General features: G+C 37.8%; 1 protein-coding gene across 1 annotated transcript in view; it reads left to right on the forward strand.

Annotated features, from left to right (window-relative positions):
* Positions 1 to 2,956: 2,956 nt before the first annotated feature.
* Positions 2,957 to 20,481, forward strand: part of LOC121367769 (putative universal stress protein SH1215) — a 50,349-nt gene continuing 32,824 nt past the window's right edge. Inside the window, exon 1 of the mRNA XM_041492131.1 lies at positions 2,957 to 3,249. Within this exon, the coding sequence (XP_041348065.1) occupies positions 3,126 to 3,249 (124 nt within the window). The 5' untranslated portion in view covers positions 2,957 to 3,125. The remainder of the gene's footprint in view (positions 3,250 to 20,481) is intronic.

Raw genomic sequence — 20,481 nt, forward strand, 5'->3', positions numbered from 1 at the left:
ATTAATACATCAAAGAGCTCTAGTGGTATAGTTAAACATAACAAAATTTAACTTGATATCTGATTCATACCATCGAAGAAACATGAATTGATAGACGATGTCTGCAGTCGAACACACTTAAATTACGAACGTTTCTATTTATGCATCATCTGTTCAAGACGTCACCTTTATTAAGCAGCAACCTCTGTTAATCAAAAAACCTCTATTAAAGAACACCTCTAAGTAAGAGTACAAACTAGCCTCATTTAAACAGCTAAGATACCATCTCATATGGCGGAGACTGACTTGTAGTAAACATCCATACCCAGTAGTCGGTGTGTTTCTCTTACACTAGCCTGGATTAAACAGCTAAGATACCATCTCCTATGGTAGATATTGTTCTGTAGTAAACATCCATACCCAGTAACCGGTGTGTTTCTCATACTGAGCGTCGTTTAAACATTCGTTCGTTAATTTTTCATCATTCATTCGTTTGTTAGTTCATCCGTCCGTCCGTCCGTTCTTTCATTCGTTAATTCATTCATGCATTCATTTCATGTCTAATGTTTGAGGATTAAAGGGATGCTTAAGCAAGGCTTTTGGGATGGTAGGCATATTCTACGATACATAATGTACATTATTGCTTAATATCAATAAGTATAATCGTATAGTTAATTAATAAAACGGTTAAATGTGAGGGCTATTTTATATAACGGGCGCAACCATTTTGTACCATCCCAGTGAATACGCCCTCTGGCGAGCTGGTGGTTACGTAATGCCTAACACGTCACGTCAGGAATTAGTTTTCGAAATGAAGAAACAAAACATACCTGAATTTTGCGGATACATCGCAATGTTCGGTAGTAATACAAAATAAACCACCATTGTTAAAGTGTTGAAATAACTGTATTATCTTTTGTACATAAATTAACTCATATACTGAAATAATAATCGGATTGTTTTCTGGGTTAATTGGTCTTTTCTTTCCTTGGCCTGTACCTGTGGTTCCTGGTTGACAGGTGTATATTTAGACGGTCCCCAGACACTGTGTCTAGGCACACTAAAAAGACATGCGTTAAGATCACAGGGTATTGTGTGATAACCGAACGGATACCCCTCAAATCGTAATGAACATTATCAGCCGTCCTGCTTTATTACTGTAAGTAATTCTGTAAAACCCTTGATTAAGTAGACTTTCCCATCTAAAATAAAAAAACTGACCAATTACGTCGTCCCAAAGAAAAAGAAAAGTATCACTTGGGTATCGTGAGTGGTCGTTTTTGCTCGAACGTACTCTACCAATAGGCTTAATAATATGCATTTTTTCTTTGGATTTTTTTTTTTTAAAGAAAATTACTATAACTCCATTTCGTTCTATTGATGCAAACTGAAATATATTTAGTTAAATGGTTTATTATACTATCAAGTCATTTATATTGTTTTACAAGTCAGGTTGATGAAAGCGAAGCGCCTTGTCGTAAATTAGAGCGTTTGTTTACACTGTGCATAGAGGAGCTGACGTCACTTCACCCCAAGCAAAAACGAAACAAAATGGCTGACCCCCAGTTAGCAGGAATAATCATGTTTTTTTTATTAACTCTAAAATTACTCGTTTTTCATTTGTTAATGTGTCAGTATGTGTTGGTGGTTCGGGTATGCATCTTTTCAACACATAAGGCTCTTGTTTGAGTTGACCCTACCTTGAAAGCTTTTTTACATTTAACTTACATTAATCCTAAGTTACTTAACACTTCTTGCCTAAGTTGGTTGTCATGGTGTTCATAATAGCATTTTACTAAATTTTAGGAGTAATTTTAAGAAACAAAATTTTCTAGTCTCTCAGTTTATCTAATATAATTAGGCAGTCACTTTTCTTCAGACACCACTTTATATCATTAGGTGAAATCATTTAATTTTGTATAAATTGTTTAAGCAACCAAGCGTTTTAACACATTTGTCCTTTAAACCCCGTTAAGGCTATACGTTTGATTTCCTTCCCATCACCTGTCTCTGTCTCTCTATCTCTGTCTCTCTCTAGTCATGTCTGTATGCCCGTCCCTCTCTCTCTCTCTGTCTGTCTCTCTGTCTGTCTCTGTCACTCTCTGTCTCTCTTTCTGCTTGTTAATATCTCTATCTCTGTTTTGTCTCCCATACTGTCTTTTCCATAAGTTGTCTGCATGTCTGTCTCTACTCTACTCTCTCTGAGTCTCTCTGTCCCTCTGTTTCTCTCTGTCTCTCCCCCTCTGTTTCTCTCTGTCTGTCTGTCTCTGTCCGTCTGTCTATGTCTGTGTCTCTGTCTTTATCTGTCTCTCCCTCCCCCCACATAACGTTAAACACCAAATATCCGCAATTAAAAATGTTACGAAATGTAATAACATTAAACAAGACCGGCCTCGGTGGCGTCGTGGCAGGCCATCGGTCTACAGGCTGGTAGGTACTTGGTTCGGATCCCAGTCGAGGCATGGGATTTTTAATCCAGATACCGACTCCAAACCCTGAGTGAGTGCTCCGCAAGGCTCAATGGGTAGGTGTAAACCACTTGCACCGACCAGTGATCCATAACTGGTTCAACAAAGGCCATGGTTTGTGCTATCCTGCCTGTGGGAAGCGCAAATAAAAGATCCCTTGCTGCCTGTCGTAAAGAAGAGTAGCCTATGTGGCGACAGCGGGTTTCCTCTAAAAACAGTGTCAGAATGACCATATGTTTGACGTCCAATAGCCGATGATAAGATTAAAAATCAATGTGCTCTAGTGGCGTCGTTAAATAAAACAAACTTTTTTTTTAACATTAAACAAATAATGATTTCCTTTTCCTCATTACTTATATATAAAAAAACAAACAAACAACAACATTGTTATCTTCTCGGGTATGTTATTTGAGAGGATTTATATAGTTCAGACGCGGCTATGCAGGGAAGACGTTACCGCGATTCAAAAAACATTCTCGTCTGCCAGAATAATATGCCTTCCACAAGTCCTCTGCTGTATCGTATTCCTCCCCGCGCATGTCTCGGAGCAGGCAGGCTGGTGAACCACAGCTGTCTTCCATACGCGCAGGTACATACATAAAAGAGGAACAGGCTGACGTCGTGCTCACTGACTGCAGTTCTGTCGTCGCGCTAACGCCGTGCTCAGCATCACCGTAGATGGAGGAAGCCGACGTAGTCCAGGCTCGCCTGGCCCTAAGCAGACGTCAAGAAATGGCGGGATTTAGTACCATTGTGTTGCTTGCTGTTGATAACAGTGAACCGTCGGAGTACGCTTTTAACTGTGAGTATTATGTAACAATAGTACGACAACAACAACAACATCTACTACTACTACAACTACTACTACCACTACCACCACTACTACTACTATTATTTTTGTTATCACACTACTATTACAACTACTACTACTACTATCATCCCACCACTAGTAGTAGTAGTAGTAGTAGTAGTAGTAGTAGTAGTAGTAGTACCCGGTAGTAGTAGTAACTGTTGTTAATGTTTTTGTTGTTAATGTTTTTGTTGTTGTTAATGTTTTTGTTGTTGTTAATGTGGGGTTTTTTTGTGGAGTTTTTTGTTGTTATTGTTGCTGTTGTTGATTATGAATTATACTTCCCCGGAAAATATATTGAAAAAATAAAATAACAAAATTTGCTTGAGCAGTGGAGTTGACCTTTGACCCCCCCCCCCCCCCCCCCCCCCCCCCCCCCCTGCACACGCGTCTGTCTTTATGGAGCTGCTCCTGATGTTGTTGATGCCGTGTTGATAACTTTTGGTCTTAACGGATCACACCAATATTTTATCACTGGTTTAGATCTTTAAAAGGAGTGCTCCCTTTTTACCTTTTATATTGTTGACATCAGAACTCAACTGCCGGCTGGCTTATGCAATATTGACAGAAGGCCAACTGCCATCAGTATGATGTAAAAATAGGGTTGATTGCAGCATCTAAGAACTTAGCTGCCAGATCATGTAGTACACTGAAGTTTAATGAGAGTTGCATCCCTCTTTATTTAATGATGCACTCAACAACTTTTAATTACGTTTATAAGGCGTCAGACATAATATGGTTAAGGACTACTCAGATAATGAGAGAAGAAACCCTCCGCCGCCACGCAATAGGCTACTCTTCGACCAGTAGTAAGGGATCTTTTATATGCAGCATCCCATGGACAGGATTGTACATACCACGACCTTTGTTACACCAGTTGTACCTTTTCGGACCCCTTTAACTAAAGTGTGGTAATATTTTCTACTTTAAGTGGCGAACGTATTATTATTATTACTTTGTAGAATGACGACATAAGGGCTGTTATCATCTGTTAGAAAGTTAAACTATGTTGTTGTTTTTCAGGTTTAAATACTACATAGGATAATTATTGTGTGCTCAGCTATGTAAAAAAAAAAAGCAGATAGATATCTGAACATCACTTTCTTTGCGAAACTGCCACACTTACAATTAATGTAGATGTACTTAGAAAACAGTGGGTGTCCTTTTGTGTTCTTTCTTTAAAAAGTACATACCCTTCTTTCAAAATTTCTGCATCCGCCCTTGACGGGAATCTGAACTCTGCACATATTTGTATCAAGATGAGAAATCTAGCAGAGCGCTCACCTGAGGTGCTTGCTTTTGAAGAATCGAACCATGACAGTGGACCTATTCGCTGACTTGTTTTTCTCCCATTCCAACCAATGCTCCACTACTGGTATATCAAAGACCGTAGTATATGCTGTCCAATTTTTTGGAATGTACATATAAAACATCCCTTGCTACCAATGGAAAAATGTAGCGGATTTTTTCAAAGACTAATGTCAAAAATTACTGAATGTTACACATCAAATTGCCGATGATTAATAAATCAATGTGTTCTAGTGGTATCATTAACAAAACAAAACAGTATCAGCGTCGATTTAGATAGTGTTTGCTACTGTAAACACTTTATACAGTCGCAACTGTGCTTTTTGTATTTAGTTTTCATCCATTTCACAATGCGCTTTCGTGTTACGGTGTTACATCCAATTAAGGTTTTCGCTGGCTGTCCTGACCACACACCCCAGCTGGTCTGTTCGTGACAGAGGTTAATGAGTGGTGTTATTAGCGGTTACCGCGGTTATTGATTTCTATTTATACACGGTTTGTTATGGAGTTTATTCTTCACGCCTTCGTTCGTGTTATTCTTCGCCTCCGCCGAGTTAGACTATTACTGGTCTTTTTTTCAATCACCTGTTGAAAGGTAATACGCAGTCTGTTTTATTTTCCACCTGTTCATCACATACATTAAAGAATTAATTTAGTTTTTTTTTTACAGTGGAAAACAGTTAACACGTTTTATTAGTGCATTTTCTTTAAGTAAAATAAATCTTCTTAAATAAACATGTATTTTGTTCTAGAGTGAATAGTGCTTGAGTTTTAAACCATCACCAATTCACGAAAATAGTTTTAATTGTGTTGGCAGTGATGTTCCTGGCGGAAACTTACTAAGGGCGTGGGAGAGAGAGAGAGAGAGAGAAAGAGGAGAGAGAGAGAGAAGAGAGAGAGAGAGAGAGAGAGAGAGAGAGAGAGAGAGAGAGAGAGAGAGAGAGAGAGAATGAGAGGGAATGAGAGGGAATGAGAGGGGGAGGAAGGCGATTGTAGGGACAAAGAGAGGGGAAAGAGGATGAAGAGGCAAGGAGAGCGACACACACAGAAAGATAAAGAGTAAGAAAGATAGATAAAGAGAGCAAGAAAGAGAAAGAAAGAGAGATACGTTAGATGAAGAGGGGAGGAAGGGAAGGGAGGGACAAAGAAAGAGAGGGGAAGAGAAGGAAGGGACAAGAAAAGAGACATTTGGAGAGAGAGAGAGAGAGAGAGAGAGAGAGAGAGAGAGAGAGAGAGAGAGAGAGAGAGAGAGAGAGAGAGAGAGAGAGAATGAGAGGGAGAGGAAGGGGATTGTAAGGACAAAGAGAGGGGAAAGAGGATGAAGGGGCAAGGAGAGAGACACACACAAAAAGATAAAGAGTAAGAGATAGATAAAGAGAGCAAGAAAGAGAAAGAAAGAGAAGAAAGAGAGATACTTTAGATGAAGAGGGGAGGAAGGGAAGGGAGGGACAAAGAAAGAGAGGGGAAGGGACAAGAAAAGAGACATTTGGAGAGAGAGAGAGAGAGAGAGAGAGAGAGAGAGAGAGAGAGAGAGAGAGAGAGAGCAAAACAAAGACAGAGACAGACAGAGATAGAGAGAAGCAAGGATGGTGGTAGAATTTGGCTCATTTTCGAATTTTCTTTTCACGAAACAGTTGCTCTCCCTTACCCCGCTGATTATAACCGTGCTTGCAATGCAATAAGACTGGTTGTTTACTCAATTATCTTTTAAGTAACACGTGAAGACATCTGTTGGCGTATCAAATCATCGCAATTACCTCACACGGTGGTACCAGTAGATGCCTTCATTCCTGTTTCAGAAAGGACAATTAAGTGATCATTTCATTACAACACATATGGCAAAAAAAAAGAACAATATAAGTTGTAGAAGCATCACGAGGGGTATATGGCTTTTTATGTACCCTCTGTGTGTTCTTTTACCCCGAGCCGAAGGCGAGGGGGTAAAAGAACACACAGAGGGTACATAAAAAAGCCATATACCCCGAGAGATGCTTCTACAACGAATTTATCTTGCCGACATGTTAAACCATATAGCCAAATAATCAAAATAACGCCAGACAATAATTGTTAACAATTTATTAACGGAGCCGTACCACGCGGACGCGAACGAAACCACTTGCCAGTGACGAAAAAAATAGTTCCATCGATAAACGAGTTTTTAACTTCAAATGTTTTAATACGAAATTGTCTGAAACAGATATTAATAAAAATTAAAAAAAACAAACTTTTTTTTATATCAGAAATGTATGTAGTAAAAAAATATATATATTAAAAAAAAAAAAAAAAAAAAATCGCGCATTAATACAATAACACCACGACCGTAATTAGGTGGCCGAGTTCAACATTGTAGCTTTTAAAAGTATTGAAATAGTGTATTTTATAGTAAAAATAAAATTAATTATGTATACTTGGTTGATCATCAATGTTATTTATAATCTAATTATTGCTTTAGCATTAACTGGGGCGGCTGGAAACTGTTGGAAATTACAGACGGGGTATAAGAGAATTTGGCTCCGCCCACAGGGGGATAAGGGATTTGTCCAACGGCAAACAACCAATGGGATTAAAGAATTTTACATGAAGGCGAGATAAACATAATTATAATAATGAAAAACAAATATTACAAAAAATAAAAATAAAATAAAATTCAGATAATCATGAAATAAATATCAGTTTACTTTCTATAATTCTGTTACTTAAATTACGTAAATGGTTTTACATGAGGGTTTTTTTTATCATTCAACACACATGTAAAGTAAACACATTCACTCACTCTTTCACACACACACACGCACACACACACGTACTCAGTTGTAAATACGTTTTAGTTGGAATGTACGTTCCGAAACAACTTGTAAAATAAAATTTTGGTATTTAACTGCCACTCATGTACTATTCTCCCTATTCTCCATATCATATATATCCATATATATAATTCAAATATTCAAGAAAGTCCTTTAGCCGTTTACATTTGAAAACGATCTACTTTATGATCGAGCTACACGTGTAATAACTATTTCTCGTCTCTCGTTCATTGCCAAACCACCAACACCTCCTCTTTCATCAGTTATTATTTATTGATCTTGAAAAACGATAAGATCTTGAAAATGGTCTTTCCGGAAACGTACACCTTGATCGGGAAGTCTCTCTCATCATCCGTGCACCAGTGTTATGCCCTTGGTTAACCTCTGTCCACGCACGTGCGTCAGATCAAGATACACTCACAGATACTGTTTCCGTCTGGGGTACAAAGGATCATAAGATCAACCCGCCTCAGGGATAACGGTGGATTATTTCCACTCCGACTCGGCATTACATCAAAGACTTTAGTGTATGCCATCATTAGTTTGACCAGAAATGTGTTTTAAAACCCACTTGCTGCTTAAGTGGAGGTAGCTGATGTCTTCGTTCATGCTTTATATAGTATTTAAGTAATAAATATATGAACCAAATTAAATACCTTTATTATGATTACTGGCTGTAACCCGTACTACGCACGGTAAAGTGTAGATAGCAGATGCCAGACTTACACTCGGCTTTTACCCACAAACACAGATAGACAGCGCTCATTAGCTAAGGTTATATACACGGTCGTCGTGTTCACTGTATATAGCCACTTATGTGTTAAGTAACACAGGTGGCGACCTCCATTACGTTTGAAAATATACACATTTTAGGGGTTTTAGTTTTACTTCTTGTAAATGCAATATTTTTAAAATGCTTTTGATAGTCTTTTAATAGTTTTAAAGTCTATCGTAACTCCATAGGAGTGTCTTGTGTACTTTTACTACTGTATTATTGTATTATTACTGTTGAACTCTTGTTTTATTTTAATCTGTACACAAGATGAGACGTAAATAAAGAATTTGTCTGTCTGTCTGTCTATGAAATTAATCTTTGTACGATGTGTGCGCGGTAGTCAACAGGGTGTGAGCGCAAAACAATCCTTGCGAAAAGTAGAAAGAATGCTATCGCCGGTGCATATCAAAAGAGGAGAAGCGGTCAGAACGATTCGAAAGTTATATTATAGATTTTTATTTCTCAGACTTGGACAATCTACACACAAAAAACACTCCTTGTATTTACGGGTTTGATGTAGCTCAGTGGTAGAACTCTCCCTGGAGACGCGTTCGATCGTAAAATCAATCGACTTTAATGGGTCACGTCAGCGAAACATTTCTGACTGAACTCAGCCCTGGTTTTACCCCGTTCCAAACAGTGGCTATTTTGTTCATTTTATTTTGTATATTGTTTCATTGGTGTTAATTTTCTGCTGGATGTCGTTAAACGAATATTTGAAATGATATAATTTAAAACAATACATTTTAAACATTAACTTTAATTATTCACCACATTTCCATACACTAATTTTGACAAAATGTTTGTTTCGAATTGCGTCTGACACCCAATATCCGCTTGTGCTCAGATGTCGTTAAACACTAATTCATTTATCCAGCCAGCCAGCCAGCCAGCCAGCCATTCATCCATCCATCCATCCATCCATCCATCCATCCTTCCATGCATGCATCCATCCATTCAATTATTCATTCATGCATTCGTTCTTTCGTTCATTCATTTCATTTTTTAATGTGCTGAGGTGTCATTAAACAAATATTCCTTTCCTTTCCATGCGTTTGACATCGGCCCAAGAAAAATAGAACTACAATCGAACGAGATATCAATCTTATGGCAAACTGCCTGTGTTCAGCAATACTTCGTAATGGTCCATAAGATCCCGTTAGTTTCTCTTTCCAGTATTTGGCAGTTTCGAAGACGGCAGTGACATTGGTGCCTATACAAAAGAGTGGTTTTCAAACAATGCTTAACTGGATGTTGTATTGATCTTGTTGGTTGTGAAAGATAAGATGTGTGGGAAGAAAAAACGTGGTTCGGTTCCAGATAAATGTTCACTCAGGCTCTTAGCTTTTAGTGCGATATGTGTGCAAGCTGCAACAAGCATCATTTACGTTGTCTTGATTTTTTTGTAGATTTTTTTTGTTGTTGCAAACCTTCTTTACAAATGCATGTCGGGACGTTATGCATTGAATTTGTTGTCGTGTTTTACCAATTACGTTTCAAGGTCAGAACTACCTTGGGATTTATTTCGAGTAAACAGAAGAAAAAACCGAAATGAGGGCTGATAACAAAAATATCACGTTACATGACATCGCCTGAAAATTAAAACATTAAAACCCAAATCTTTAACCAAAGAGTTTGAACTTGATGTTAGTTAAAAGCAAGAATCTATCAGAAAGTAATACAAATAGAAACGTGATGCAACGATATACATCATTTCACTTTCAAGAAGCATCAAAAATACAAATTAAAAAAAAAGTTTAAAAAAAGGTCACCCCAAGAAATACAAAGGTTATATGAGTTGATTTAAACTAGTCTGGGAGTGGCAGTCCTCTATGTGGCGGTGCAAGAAGGACGCATTGTCCGTAAAGGATCTCATTGGGAGTGGCTGTCTTTTGTAAATGAAAGCGGCCTCAGTGGTCTTATGGTTAAGCCATCGGACATAGGGCTGGAAGGTACAGGGTTCGTAGCCCGGTACCGGCTCCCACCCAGAGTGAGTTTTAACGACTCAGTGTTTAGGTGTAAGACCACTACACCCTCTTTTCTATTACTAACCACTAACAAACAACAAATAACTCACTGTCCTGAACGGACATCCCAGATAGCTGAGGTGTGTGTGTGTGTGTGTGCCCAGGACAGCGTGCTTGAACCTTAATTGGATATAAGCACGAACATAAGTTGAAATGAAATGAAAATGTAAATGCGACATTAAAATGTAAAAGCGACATTCATGCAATCAACCACTATTTTGCCAAATGTCCATTGGACCGTGCACTGCGCAGAGATCTGGTCTTCATCTAGGAGTACTGTAATCCTATTTCGATGGCTGCAAGTAAAAACAAATCCCAAGGTGAAACACTATAGCGAGTCGTACACTGAGCTGCATACAAAACATAATTTAATTATTTATACTTGGCGAGCAGATATCTCTCTATTTTCTTCCATTAAAGGGACATTCCTGAGTTTGCTGTATTGTAAGATGTTTCCGACTAATAAAATATTTCTACGATTAAACGTACATATTAAATATATTAACTTGTACAGAATATCAGTGTCTGTATATTCAATGTGTTTCTGGTCGTCTTAATATTTGTAAGAAGCCCAAACTGGAGTTTGTCTTCAAATAATTTCGTACGTACGAAAAAAATAATATTTTAGGAAATAAAATGAAATTTAACCTAGTACAAATATTAGAACGATCAGAAACACGTTTGATACACAACCACTAATATGTTATACAGAAAAAATATATTTGATATGTAATTACAATCGTTAAAAAGTCTCTGTTAGTCGATAACATCTTTAAAATTGCAGCAAACTCGGGAATGTCCCTTTAACAAAGAGAAAGCTCAGTGGTTAAAGCTGCAATGTCAGAAATATTACAAACATCGCAGGAGAGTACAGTATTTATAAACCGCAGGTATTAAACTGAAAGTCTGTTCACGTAATTTTAACCCAGATTGTTCAACAATGTAATTTATATAGGCGTAACTAGTGAGTTACCTAACTTTATAAGCAAAGCCATACAATACTAGTTCATCGTACGCGGATAGCCGATTGCTTATCAATCGATGAAATCCTAATATTTGTCTTGGTAAAATCGGCTATTGTCGTGGCAATTCTCATATAAGGCACTCGTATCGTTTGGCATCGCCTTTTTATATTTATACTACAGCTCTGTACATTGGGATTCATAATTGTATTTTAAACAAACGGATTTGCAATAGGGTAGTATTTTTAAACTTGACTACTAATATGCTAAGCATCAAGTGTACAAAAATGACCCTAAATTACATGTATTTTTCTAAATATATGAGTAAACTTCTTGTGATCCTCAAGTGTACAACTTTAAATTTTGGAATATAACGGTTGACCATGTATTGGGAGGTTTGGATGCATTTCAAGTAGCGTAACCAACAGCAACATGCGAACGGAATGACAGCTCAAGTGAAATATTGTGTTGCATCGTCTTCGTTTGTATTGGGGACGGGATTTAGTGCAGTCGGTTGATTGCTCGCTTGAGGCGCTTGCGTCGCAGGATCGAACCTCCTCGGTAGATCCGTTCAACTAATTGAGATTGTTCTCGTTCCAACCAGTGCACCACAACTGGTCAAAGACGGTGGTATGTGCTTCCCTATCAGTGGGGAAAGTGCATATAAAAGAACCTTTGCTGCATTAGGAAAAATGTAGCGGGTTCTCTCTGATGACTACGATTTAGAGTTACCAAACGTTTGACATCCAATAGCCGATTAATCAATGTGGCTCCAGTGGTGTCGTTAAACAAAACTAACATCTTCTTCTTCTTCTTTTGTAATATGGTTACATGTAATATATATTTTTTGTGCTAATCAGTAATCGTCTTCCTTTTCAAATACCGGACCAAAAGACGTACAGATATCTATTAAGAGTACTATTTGATGAGTACACTTGCATATATTAAACTAATGTGTGTGTCACTTGTGTCATATTATATAAAGTACATTGTGATATATTTTTAATTCAGCTTACAGCAAGTAACTTGTACAACGTCTGCATTCTAATTTTAAAAAATAATAATTAGTACTTTACTTAAAAGAATATTTCTGACTTTGTAGATGCTGTAACATATTTATGACTAACAGACTTTTTAAACTCTAAAATTACACTGAAGAAGGCAAAGCCCAAATGATGTTTTGACAAGGTCGAGATGGTATGTTCCCATGTGTCACTGTCAAGTGCTTCCCCTGTAGGACAACCACTCCCCAGGACAATATATCCGTCCTGTTTTGTCTTTAGAGGGACTGCCACTCTCAAGCAGAGCTCAGTGGAAAATGTAACAAATGAGACGGCATATACTGATGAATTATTGCCAATCCAGTGATGACACTAAGTGTTCAAGAAAGATGAGCATGCCCTACCAATTCCAAATCAAATACATACAGATTTGTCGTTGACGTAATGTTTGCTTGCTTCACGGTGCCCTCCACATGTAACGTTTCACAATTCAGTGCCCTAAAGTCGGCTTTGGGCCATTTCATATTTAAGCGCTTCCTTTACGTCCCGTCCGGAACATTCTGTTTATTGCAAAGAATTGTTTTAAACGTTTGAAATTGTAGTGATTAAAAACCCTATAAATAATTACAAAAGTAGGCAATTTTAATCGTTGTTTTTGTTTTAAAATTACTTGTAATAAACAGAGTATTCCTGACAAGTCAAAAAGGAGAGCATTACGTGAAATGGTCATATTCCAGTTTTAAGACATGACAGGACTGTTGACGTGAATGTGCGTGCACACACACCCAACCAACACACTCCACCTGCTGAATACGGCCTGCGTTATAACCAAGGCAGGTGTTACGGTAACTTATTACCATCCATCTGAATAATAAATAGCCTTATTCCACCGAAGCGGTTCTGTCTTGCGCTCAAGATGGCATCTAATATTGATGGATACAGCAACACGTGGGCTGTTGGTCCGGAAACGTCTAAATGCAAAGACTGCCAGCGAAGCGAGCGCTCTGGACGAACTCATTACCCAGATCGAGGTTATTAAACAAGCACCTGCTGGGACTACATTTATATTGGAAGTGGCTACGTCGTTTGTAATAATTCATCACATTTCCCTTAACGTAAAACGCATTATAACTTCACAGTGTGGTGTTAACACTCTTATATTTTTCTCTACGAGTGCGCTACATCATATGTACAACACACATAAGCTTCGGTGTTAAAAGGTTATATTTTGCTCTACTAATTAGCTGCATTAAATTACGGTGTTAAACGGTTACATTTTTCTCTACCAATTAGCTGCATTATATGTGCAACACACTTTAACAACGGTGTTAAAAAGTTATATTTTTCTCATCCAGTAAACCCACTATGTGAAACACACTGTTACTACAATTAAGAAACTCGTACCTTTCATTGACAATAAGCATCACCAGCCGACAATGCAATTAAAATGCCGTTGCCATTTTGCAATGTAATTGCTATTCGTTATTTTAAAACTGACATAAATGAATTGCTTAAGATCCGCCTTTAAACCCGAACACAGGAAGAGCTAAACTGCATGGATGGATGGGTGGATGGGTGGATGAATGAATGAATGAATGAATGAACGAATGAACGAATGAATAAAAAGAAAGGAATATGTTCGACATTTTAGCTCGCTAGCTATTTCGTATCTGACATGTGGTTATTTTGACCCTCGGTCGACAGAGACAGAGAAAATACCCGCGGTCTCCACATATAGGCGACTCCTGCCGAAACAGCAACAAGGGATCTTTTATATAATTTTGCTATAGACAGGACATTACATACCACAACATTTGAGGTAACAGTTGTGTAGCAATGGATGGGGTGGGAGAAAACGCTAGTCCGTCGATGGTGATCGATCCTATGACCTATCACAGCCCAGGAGAGCGCTCAACTACTGCGCTACGTCAAACCCTGAATGAATGAATGGATGAATGGATGGATGAATATTTGGATGGATGGATAGATGAATGAATTGATAGATGAATGGATGATGGATGGATGATGGATGGATGGAAGGATGGATGGATGGATGGAAGGATGGAAGATTGATGGATGGATGGATGGATGGAAGGAAGGAAGGAAGGATGAAAGTATGGATGGATGGATGGATCGATGGATGGATAGATAGATATATGGAAATGGAGGTCCTCTAAAGAATAATGAAAAATGTTTTTTTAATGGAAATAGTATTGAGGTTGTCTCATACTATAGATATTTAGGTATTATGTTTACACCAAAACTAAAATGGACTAAACCCCTACTTGTCTTGCAGCACAAGGTAAAAAGCCGTGATGGTAATATATAGGTATCAAAAGAAATTTGGTGATATTCCTTGTAAAGATCTATTTAAGATATTTGATTCTGTGGTAACACCAATCAATTTTAGGTTATGGTCCAGAAGTATGGGTACTTGTTACTGTACAATTATGGTCCAGAAGTATGGGTACTTGTTACTGTACAATTATGGTCAAGAAGTATGGGTACTTGTTACTGTACAATTATGGTCCAGAAGTATGGGTACTTGTTACTGTACAATTATTGAAGATGTTCCGATTAAAATGTGTAAATGGTTTTTAAAATTAGGGGAAAACACCAGTAATATTATGGCTTTATGTGAATGTGGTAGAGCTCATTTACAGCTTATTTACACTGCTGGAGCTATTAAGTATTGGTATAGGCTATTACAGCTGAATGTAAACAGGCTGCCCCGTCAATGTTATAAAATGCTACGGACACTGGATGAAGCAGGACGCACCACGTGGGTGACTTATATTAAAACTATTCTTTTTAGATCAGGATTTGGCTACGTTTGGATAGCTCAGAATATTGGAGATGTAAAATTGTTTATAGTTAAATTTAGACAACGATTGTTTTCATAATCTTCAGCAAAATTGGTGTAGTTCGGTTACAGATTTATCTGATACTTTTTATTATAAGCATTATAAGTCATTGTTAAATGTAGAATTTTAGCTCACTTATGAAATCCCTGTTTATCTTAAAGTAATATATACAAGATCTAGATGTAGTAACTTTAGACTTGCTGTTGAGCAAGGAAGATATAACAACATAGCCTACACTGAAAGACTCTGTCCATATTGCCTGGATCAGGGATTAAGATATATTGAGGATGAACTCCATATTTTGCTTGTATGTAAGCGTTATAATGTACTAAGAGATCACCATATTTCTATTTATAAAAACAAATCATTCATTGCAAACCTTTATAGATATTATGACATCAGAAAATGTGGATGTATTATTCAATATATGTATTTATCTTTATAACGTGCAAAAACTTAGAAATACTTTAATATATTTAAATATATACCTATAATATACTGTGCAAACACTACACAGGAGCAAATATGTATAAAAGTTTCTGACTGTATTATGAGTCTATGGCCTTTATACTGAATAAAAATTGTCTTGTCTTATCTTGTATATGGATCGACGGACGGACGGATGGATGGATGGATGAATCAAGAGTTCTTTGTAGAACCAACACCAAAAAAAGGTGATGTTTCACAAGAACTACAAAATATTGCTACATCTTTAAAATAAATTACAGCAATGTGCCAAAAACACAGTTGTGTGCCAAAACCACAGTTCTGTGCACTTTAACAATCTAGTATATTGTAACAGAGCTGTGGGCTGAACGTAGAGATAACTGGAAAACGCTGTTTATGTGAAATGGAACTTGTCAGATAAAACCGATATCCGTATTTACTTTATCATATGTAAATACGTCTAATGTTTAGAGATCTCTTATTATATTTATTTGTTTACGAAATATCGCGGCAAAGTGAAACTACTTTAAAGATTGAAATTTCAAACTGTCATACTGTCAGGTTTGCCGAATCTGAAGGTAAACAATTAATGGTAGTCTGTACCATCCATAAATCACATATCTTTTTCTTTTTTTCTAACAGCACGATCCGTTAACCATATCACTTGCGTAATAAACAAATAAACCTTTCAATACATTTTTGTTTATTCAAATTTACATTTGTTTATGCACATTTGTTAGAGTAAGCGAGATGGTTTGGAGCGATGGCGTCAACCAAGTGATGGAAAAGCGGATTTCAGATGTCTCAGAATGAGTGCAGGGAATCGGTTGGGATTTCATCATCGATCATCGGTTATAATCAGTTGGCACCAACCGATCACCTTGCTATTACACAGTCGGTTGGAATTATATAAACATAAGAAGGATTTGGAAAATAAAGACCATGCACTTACCGGATCTAAACCCTGCATACAGATGGCTAATCTTATCTTTAATGACTATTTAATTTCTTTTTTCTTTATGTACACATGAAACAAACCTATTTACATCAATGTATATATATATATATATATATATATATATATATATATATATATATATATATATACACTGGAAAAACAGTTGGAGTTGACGTTTTTCAACACAATAATTTTTTAATTTGTTTTTATTATAATCGACCGTCGCATCGGTAGAGCCAAACCGATACTCTGAATTGAGATAACAAGGTCAGGTCAGGCCAGGTCAGGTCAGGTCAGGTCAGGTCAGAGTGTTTAACGTGCACGTTCAGAACAAGCTGTTGTAGCGCACGCCTGTCCTGGGCACAAGTGCCGGCCTTGGCCGGCTCCTCCGTCCAGGACAGGAAAGAGGTAGGGTGGATTGGAGAGGGGACCGCCTGCACTAGCTGGTGCAAGAGATCACGAGCAGTCCTACCGGGGCCGGTAACAGGCGGTGGAGATAACAAAAACAGAATGTTCTTATATCCACCTAAATCCATCAGTATTAATAATAATTTCATGGTGGGATGTACATGTAGCTCAGTGCCCCACCACTGGTGTATCAAAGGCCATGGTATGTACTGTCCTGTCTACGGGAAAGTGCATATACCAGATCTCTTGCAGCTTTATCAGTAGCGGTAGCCCGTGTTGTATGGAGCGGTTTTCCTCTCACTGTCTCAAAAGACAAAATGTCGACAAAATTTTATCTTACACTAAAATAGCCGTCGGTTAAATTTTGATTAGGTGTCATTAAACACTGGTTCCTTTCTCTTTTTCTAATCCTTATTTATATTACTTATGTTCTTCCCCGCTCAAGATCCTGTCTAAGCGTACTGAGCTGACTAGTCGTCTAACACGACGTAAACCGCAAAGTCAGTTTCAAACTGGAGAAACATAGTTATATTTGGCCTAATTTGATCTCTCTCATCACTGGCGGATCCAGAGGGAGTCACAGAGATCCCGTGACCCCACATCTGCCCATTTGAAGTGCCATTTTTAGCGACTTTTTAAATACATTTTTAATTCATCATCCACAATTATACAACACTACATTGCCCTAAAGACGCGTCTGAGCATCGTTATTTCAACAAATTACCAGGGCGTTGCCTCCGAACCCCTCTGAAGATTGCTGTCCCCATGTAATGGGAGCTCGGCTCAGTTATCTTCGGCAAGCTCAAACGTGCCTTTTTAAAAAGAATATTGTGTTCCCCACTTAAAAAATCCAGGATCTGCCCCTGCTAAAATCATAACACAAGAGAAAAGCGTTTAGTGTATATTTACCACTCGATTAAGACAAAGGCAGGTTTTTTGTTCTGCGGATAATATGAGACTTCTCTTATGTTAACCATTTGTATTTTCGAACGAAGATTGACTGTTCGGCCAAATCAGTAATGATATTGAACGACATGTGCAAATAAAAACCACAATTCTATGGCTTTATACTGGACGTTTGTTTTGTTTAACAACACCACTTTACAGCATTGATTTATTAATTACCGGCTATTGGATGTCGACCGTTTGATAATTCTGACACATGGCTTTACCCTGAATAATTTCTCAAGAAAGCAACAAGACACAATCTATTTAAAAAAAATTATATTATTGCTGAGTTCACTATTTTCTCATGTTATACACATTGTCCGTGGTTAAAATCCCCTCCGTGGGGGTTGATTTTTCCATTATATTTGAGAATACAATTATAACCCAGTCAGGACCCGTAACAGCTCCGAGACATAGCTTCACTGATGGGAGAGTATGTACTAGTGTTGGCAGTAGCTGGTGAAAAAAAGTATGTTAAAGTTTGCTTTGTTTAACGACACCACTGGAGCACATTGATTAATTAATCATCGGCTATTGAATGTCAAACATTTGGTAATTCATCAAAGGAAACCGGCTACATTTCTTTCTAATGCAGCAAGGGATCTTTTATATGCACTTTCCCACAGATAGGAAAGCACATACCACGGCCTTTGTCCAGTTGTGGTGCACTGTTTGGAACGAGAAAAACCCAATCAGCTGAATGGATCCACTGAGGTGATTCGATCCTGCGACGCAAGCACCTCAAGCAAGCACTCATCCGACTGAGCTAAATCGAGTCCCCCGCACCCCCCCCCCCCCCCCCCCCCTCCAGTAGCTAGTGGGAATTTACCCATTAGCTCAGTCCGTACAGCGCTGGACACTCGTACTAAGGCTTGGGACGTAGCCCAGTGGTAGAACGTTCGCTTGTTGCACGGTCGATCTGTGATCGATCCCCGTCGGTAACCCCGTTGGCTATTTTTCGTTCCAACCAGTGCACCACGACTGGCATATCAAAGGCCGTGATTTGTGCTATGCTGTCTATGGGATGTTGCATATAAAATATCCATTGCTACTAATGGAACAATGTAGCGGGTTTCCTCTCTAAAACTGTCAGAATTAACAAATGTTTGACATCCAATAGCCGATGATTAAGAAATCAATGTGCTCTAGTGGTGTCGTTAAACAAAACAAACAAACAAACTCGTACTAAGAGTCCGTGTAGACTGAGTTTACTGTCACATAATATGTTTTACAGTTCAACCTTTTGTTTCATTTTCTACGTCATACTACAGACATATGTGACGAACCTTAACAAATTACATTTTCTCTTGTTTCTCTGTGACGCAAAGAAAGGTCTCACCCCAAACGATAATCAGAGGAATCTGGCTTCACCCATCGCAATACCTACTGTCTTGTACCTTAATAACTGTTCTGACGCACTAACGAATAAGCGGACCCTTTCAGAATTCACAAAATGTGCTCAGAACTCAGAAAATGTGCTCAAAACAGACGCGGTTAAGTCTCCATTGCTGGTAATCACAGATGGCAAAACTGACTGATTAATTGTACCGACAATGTGGTAATGATTCATCTATCGGAGCTTTAAGTAGGAAAGCACAAAACAAAATCGTGACATTGATTTACTTCTTGATCTTAGCACTATATTAAAAGCATGTGGATATGTTCACAAAGCTTTGTTCGAATTTCCAAAAAGACTCTTTTTTTCACCGTTTTTACTAAGCAATACAAGTATACAAGTATTTGCACCGTTTTTACTAAGCAATACAAGTATACAAGTATTTGATATTAAAGAATATATTCATGACAGGTGCTGGGCGACAGAGTCCTCTAGTGGTCACTTGGTTCCATGGTTATTCGAGTCACGGTTTCGTTGAAGTATTCTTCAGACTCTCTCTTGTACGCATTTAAAGAGAGTTTAGTTAATCTACAACCCTGTAACACATTTAGATAAAGTTACAATTCAGTGAAACATGAGTCTGTGACTTTGAAATGGTAAAATACCCTCTAAAATAGACTAAAACTCGACTCCATAATTGTTACTTCTCAAATGCACGTGCATTTTTAAAAATATGAGAAAGGCATTTTGTGATGTTAAAAACACCTGGATCGTCAAAAACACTTTGAAATTGATAATCTATATCATAACATCTAAGTAAAGTATGATTTGAGTTATCAAAAACGGCCATGGTATATCCCTTTAAGGCTTTTAATGCAATAAGGTTTTAAAAATCTATATTATATCTCTTCGCTGAGTAACTACAATATTCATAATAATTTTATCGTTTATTGTTATTCATCAAAACAAGTATGACGTGATTAATATCTTGTCATGGTAACCTATCAACAGAGATCAGTAACAGCTAATCATCCGGGTCGTTTCTCAATGTTAATAGCCACAATTATTAAGTAACCCTCTTGTCTGCCGTGGCTGGTAACGATTTTGTATTATCCCGTGTCTGCATATCGCACACTGGTTCAAAGTGTTGACCTTCATTTTCTGTCTGAATCTTCTGGTACTGGTTTCAATTATAGCAGCGATTAGAAACATGTTTTATACACTCTGAGAATGACGTTCGAAATTATTACAAATAGGTCAGTGATAAAGAATCTGGATTAAGTGCGAAGGACAACAGGGTCAGCACTTCTTCTCATCTATAGATCTGTTTGGCTGTTTGCCCACCA

The sequence above is a fragment of the Gigantopelta aegis genome, chromosome 3, assembly GCF_016097555.1.
Source record: "Gigantopelta aegis isolate Gae_Host chromosome 3, Gae_host_genome, whole genome shotgun sequence".
Lineage (NCBI taxonomy): Eukaryota > Metazoa > Mollusca > Gastropoda > Neomphalida > Peltospiridae > Gigantopelta > Gigantopelta aegis.